A 5,998-nucleotide genomic window follows, 5' to 3' on the forward strand; every position below is an offset into this window, starting at 1 on the left:
GCATTAAGGAACGGAAAATTCCGGGAGCAGGGCTGCCGATAAGTCCTGGGTCCGATTTCCGTTTTCGTTGAGGTTCAACATCGGAATAATCTTCCTCCTTGCATTCGTATCCCGACGCGATTCGATTCCATGCTAATACTTCTCGCTGCGTGTTTCGTTCTCGACAATGGTCGCTCCGAGAGAACTTGACTTGGCTCATTTGGGATAAGGGGCAGGTGGAGGCAGGGCGCGGGAAGGCAGGCAGGCGGGAAAGAGGTCGCGGATCGGGAAACAGAGGTAACCGGGAGAATCTTTAGTGAGTCGGAACGAAATTCTACGAATGGCCGCGCGTTGTAGAGTTAGAGATCACAGGGTTGCCGCAGTTTCTTTACGAGGTCCAGCTGCCAGTTGACCCTTCAGATGTGGGCGTCGACGCCCCCGATGAGCTTGGCCGACTGCTACCCGTGGAATTGCAGACACAGTTGGTGGCGTATTGGGACAAAGATGACACGTACGGCGTGTAGTAGTAACCGTTGCTGAACTGAACGAAAGCACCGGGGCCGAGTTCCAAGGGCATCTGAGTACCTCCGGATCCCTGCGACGCGACACCATGCTGTTTGCTCGACGCCAATAGGACTTCTTCGTAATAGGTCTGGGAGGCCAGTTCCTCGATGAGATTGAGGGTTTGTCGCCGCTCGTGACCCATCAGACAGACTGTGGACTCGTCGACGACTCGGTGCAGGATCATCAGATAGGTATAACGGTTGGCGCGCTCTTCTTCGCCGATGAAGTGATTCGTGAGGTAAGATTCAAGTTTGCGTCGTTGGTTTGCGAGATCAGGGAAGTCGATGAAGAACCGGGAACACATGTATCGTTCCAACTGTTTCAATTGCTCCTCTTTAGCCGGTTTGTAGTCTCGGACGAGCAGATGACAGTACTTGAAAAGGCCCCCGCCCCGGATCTCTTCGGGATTCCTGGTGGCGATGAGCTTCTTGCGGAGGTGGTACAACGCTTCCTGGTAATCTCCGTACACTGATTCAGCTACAACGGTTGGGTAGAAGTTATCCGACATAGTCATGTTGGAGCAGTCGTAGAAGAGCAGCAGCGAGTCGAGAATGATCTGGAACGAGTCGACGCTGAACTCGAACTGGCGGCGCATTTTGTCGACGAACTTGAGCTCGACATTGCGCCCGGACGAGTTGGACAATGAGATCAGCGACCAACGATCACCTTCGGTGACCTTCACCATTTTATGCACGTAGGCTTCCTTCAAACTCGCCAAAGATATGCGCTGCTTGCGACTCGAGGCTCCATCGGGCAGGAACTCGAGCAACGACTCAAGCACTGCACTCTTGACTTTTTCGAATGACTTTCCGTTGGAGAGATCAACAGCAAAGATGAGGTCCAGGTCGTTGTATGCGGAGTTCTCGGGCGACAGCACGTGACTGGCGACGCCGCCGTTGACGCGAATGTCTCGGACGTGAATCCCGTTTTCATGCTCCAGCTTGCGACGTACAACACGAACAAGGTCGGACAGCTTCACGTCAAGGGTTGGGAAGTTTCCGCGGCCATTGATCGGAACTGACTCGTTCATAACCTTGTCCAAGCGCCGCACCTGCTCATAACTCAACACGGCAAACCGTTGACCGTCCTGACCGTTTTCCATCAACATTTCGGGGCTCTCAGTCTGCAAAGAACGGAGAAAATTCCATTAGTATCAATCGCTCGAACGAAGTCAAGTGGTCGAGTTCCCTAGAGATTGAAAGGTCTCGTCTCAAACGCGGCCGTCGTCCTGTTCGAGGCCGTAAATCGTATTTCAGTGGAAAAAATGTCAATGCCCTCGCAATCCGAGACGAATAGCGTCAGCTGCTTCAAAGTATTGCGGACAAAGGAATCCCCCGACTAATCCTAAGGCAAAGCAATCTCTTCGCGATCCATGGCTAGAGTTGAAAAGGCCTTGCGTGTTACGCTTGCTGCACGAGCTTACGCTGTTGCTTCTGTTTGCGCAGTGAGAGAGTCCTTGACTTTTCGGAACGAACTCTGGCACCGTACTGGTAGATTCCATTGTTTGACGAGCTCCGCTCGCTCCTACTCCTTGTTGATGCCGATTCCCTCCCGTTTTCAAAATCATCGACACCACGCCAATTCTGGAAGGTTCGATTTACGGAATTTTCCTCCCGCTGACAAGGCTGTTCCGGAGCTCGCCTCGCGCCGTGTGTTTTTCGAGTCTATCTGTGGACGATTGGGATCCAGAGATCAGACGGGAATTCAATGGGGACATTCGCTCGGCAGCAAACCGGATCCGGTGATGAACTCCGCGACCGAGGCTGAAGAAAACAAGCGGGATAAGCCTGCGGTCATGGTCATCATTCGCGCCTATTTTACGGAACTTATTATCCCTCGCCCTGAGATCCAAAAATCAGTGCGCATTCGACGATCAAGATCGATATGGCGCTAAAAGCAACGCTGGGCGTAAAAAGCCGCTGACCCATCATCAGAGAATCCGATGTAGGTATATCGACCAGGGGGAACAATAAATTCTTGCACGGCGCTGATCGTCTTGCGCAGTCCGGAAAGTAAGGGCGAGCTCTGCATCCTCTGAGCCAAAAAGATGGGACAATCCACCGCAACCGAGCAAGAACCCAGTGCCGGTGAGGCAGGCGACGGCGCGGACCTTCTCCATCGGCTCAACATTGGCTAGCGGAAAACCCAACGAGGCTCAAGGAGTTGTTGGGAACCACGGGGCAATCAGAAGCTTCCTCGAGAGGCACGGAAGAGCACATATGGGGAACACGATGGAGCACAAGCCGCTATTCATGACACTCCATATACCTTCAAGGGGAATTCGCTATCTTTTTGATTTAGTGCTGACTGGGTACATGTTTTCTGTTTTCCAGCCGTGAGGCCTCTCCGAAACTCAGCCGCGAACCAATACATCGTTAAGTACGTTGAAAAACTTCGTCAGCGGACTCCGACCATGAACAGAAGCTTCTCGACCAAGCAGAGGAGCGAGCAGCTCACAATCGGTGCGGAATCCGACAGGCGGAGCGACCGAGAAATCACACTATTCGTACATTATAAGGTCACTCTTGCCGGAACAATTTGTGACGAACGAACGAGCGAGAACGTCCAAGCAGTAGTTCCAATCGACAAAACTCGTCAGGTATTCCGAGAGGGGTTGAACTCATCTTTCCATCCGAGTCATCAACGTTTCTGGAGCGCCGCTCACCCATCTCACTCATACGAAACTTGAAGGCACTGATTCGGAATCGAATCACAGGGATGAGCTTCCCAGGAGTAGGCAAAAGAGTAGGCAAACCCAACTCACAAATTCGAGGTGAAGATCGAGTCGCTAAGAATCGATGCGAACAAACAACTCAATAAATCACACGATACACTTTTGTGGACCAAGAGGGAAGAGTTCACGAGGAACACACCTATGTAGATCGTGGAACACCGTCCATCAAGTCACACAGTAAAGGACTCGAGCCGTCGTCAAATCTGAAACCAGTTACGGTTCAACAGCTGTCGTCGTAGTGACGTCAAAGCGAGCTCATCGTCCTTATCGCTGCTTGGGTCTGACAACTCTCGGCTCCCAATCGAGCTGCACTTCACGATTGAAACGATCGAGCGGCGACCACTCATCTAATCTTATCTCGTCATTTCTCCGAGACGATTCGATCTTGTGAAATAAAGGAGAGGACAGACATTGGGTTGGCTCACCTCGTTATCGGTAAGAGTCTCTCGGCACTTAAAACACATCGTCGTAATTGAATGAGAACTGTGGACTCAATGTGCGAGTTTACGCAAATGTACGAGCTAGAACCTCCGATTAGCCGTGTGCGCCGCTCGGAGCGTAGCTCAGCTGTTTCAACGCGGAGGGTGAGTGAGTGAGTGCGTCAGTACCCGCTCCATAGGTGAGCTTGGTCTCTCTTCAAGCTCCCACCGCTATATGTGTAGCTCCTTTCGTCGTGTGCAGTATTTCCGACGTCGCCGTCAGCGTGCCTGGCCGGCCGAGCTGCCTGCATCCCGGCGGCGGTCTGAGTGCTTGGCCGTCTGGCCGCTATTCTGCCTACCTATTCGCTCGGTATATGGCAAACTCGCTTGAATAGGATTCGATTGCTCGGATAGTGAGATGCGAGATAGGTAGGTTGCGCTGTCGACGTAGGCAGTTTACGGACGAGCTTGGTCGCTCATGACGTAAGCTAGCTCGCCAGCTGTCCGTTGTCTAGGCAAGCCCAGCCATTGAGGGTTTGCGACTGGTCCGGACGAGAATCAGTTCCAGACTTATCATCCGCGGAAGAAAGGCGCGCCCTGAAGCCCAGAACCCAGAATCTCCTAAACTCCTCGAATTGAAGTAGCGAGGCTTCGAGAAATTTCGAACTTCGAGAGGCAGGGCAGCTCCCAATCGCCCAATCTGACGGCAGTGTACGATGCAAGGTCAAAGGCCACTGCTGCTGGATCCATTCCTAATTGGAGGGTTTCGCGAGGCAAACTAAGAGATGCGAGACTACTTAAAATGATCCTGATTGAGATTCCAAATGGACGCGGAGGATCTTGGAATGAAATTCCGCAGAGGCAGACAGCTCGGCGTACGCACATGCGGTGGGCTACGACAAGCGATTGGGGAGGGATGTTCCGTGATGAATAATTTTGCGTTGCGCTTCAATGGAATTCTGTTTTCAACAGGTCGCACCCAAATGATACCGACGAGCTCATCGATTCAGTGTGGAGAACGAGACAACTCAAAGAACAACTCTAGATCCAAGCTCTGTGGTCACCATGGACCAGCGTCGCTCTCCGATCAGACTTATACTGAATGCATTCATCTTGGGAGACGACATGTCTGCTCGTGACACTGGCTATTAGAACATGGAGATTGAATCGAACCGGAATCTAATGACATTCAAACTTTTTGTCTCGTTTGCCTTCGCTTCGGCGAAATCCGGCTAGAAGTAGGAGAGTTAACCCGCTCAACGGAGCGAAGGATAGAGAATGGAGAATGGAATCACAATCTCTGGCTCTCTTGCTCGCGACAATGTTTCTTTCGGGAATCTATCGCTCGTTTCTAACTGATGATAGCTATAAGGTAGCGGTTTTCGGGACGATTATCGGCCGCGGTCAGCAAGTGAACCAACGCTAACGGGGCGCTGTGCTTCGTCGCCATAATTCGGTCGCCCCTACGAGAACGGTTGACGGCGCACTGATAAAAATCGACGCTTGCCTCTAAGAGCTATCATTCAGCTTGGAATGTACGCTACTACATTCGCGAACACTCGAAGCATCCCTCGACGCCGAACTCCTCTTACCCTTGTCATTCCGAGCCTTAACATGTATCGGCTCGTGGATGTTCGGCTCGACGACACCGTACGACGGGAAAGAAAAAAATTATAGTGGGTTAGGCTCACAGCAATTGTCCGAAAACCCGCACGGGTGGGCGAACGATTGTGTTCAGCCCGCGCCTTGTCGACTATCACGGGGAAATTAAAGAAGTGTTGGGAACAACAACTTCCTGACCCCCACAGAATCTCGTTCTGAGAGCGCCCAATATAATCCGGGCTTCTTGTTCATAGATTCCTTTCACAAATGGCCTCATATGAGTACGAGCTTGGGCTCCGTGGCGGAAGGAGGCTACCTCGTCTGCTCCCGTCGTTCAATTCGAAAGTCTGGATCGTTTCAAGCTCTTCCCCGACTCATTGCACGCCACGCACCATCTCTTCGGAGTGTGTGAGCCCGCTCGATGAGCTCGGTACTTCTTTCAGGAGTCGGCCCGGAAATCTCGCCTCCTTAACCTTCTTGATATCGGACAATTCGCCTCTACGAGGATGCCCCCTCAGAAGAGGCTTCGAATCGTCCTTAGCATCCTCCAAACATCCTGATGCCCGTCTCGTCAACAGAACGATGATCAGAGAATAGATAAATGACAAAGAATTGAGAAGAAATACAATAATACGGTGACTGCTGTCAGACTTGGCTTCCGCTCCTCGAAAATCGCGAGAGCCGCGCAGTTGTACCGGTA

General features: G+C 51.9%; 1 protein-coding gene across 1 annotated transcript; it reads right to left on the reverse strand.

Moving 5' to 3' along the window:
* Window positions 1-367: 367 nt before the first annotated feature.
* On the reverse strand, window positions 368-1,651 carry LOC100901812 (terminal nucleotidyltransferase 5C). The gene has a single exon (XM_003739224.2). It carries the CDS (start codon window positions 1,649-1,651, stop codon window positions 368-370), a length of 1,284 nt encoding a protein of 427 aa, XP_003739272.2.
* Between the last annotated feature and the right edge of the window lie 4,347 nt (window positions 1,652-5,998).

This window comes from Galendromus occidentalis, unplaced genomic scaffold, assembly GCF_000255335.2.
Source record: "Galendromus occidentalis unplaced genomic scaffold, Mocc_1.1 scf7180000076440, whole genome shotgun sequence".
Taxonomy (NCBI): domain Eukaryota; kingdom Metazoa; phylum Arthropoda; class Arachnida; order Mesostigmata; family Phytoseiidae; genus Galendromus; species Galendromus occidentalis.

What these genes read in the sequence shown, in the direction of transcription:
- LOC100901812 (XM_003739224.2), bottom strand. Translation starts at nt 1,651, where the DNA reads ATGTTGATGGAAAACGGTCAGGACGGTCAACGGTTTGCCGTGTTGAGT.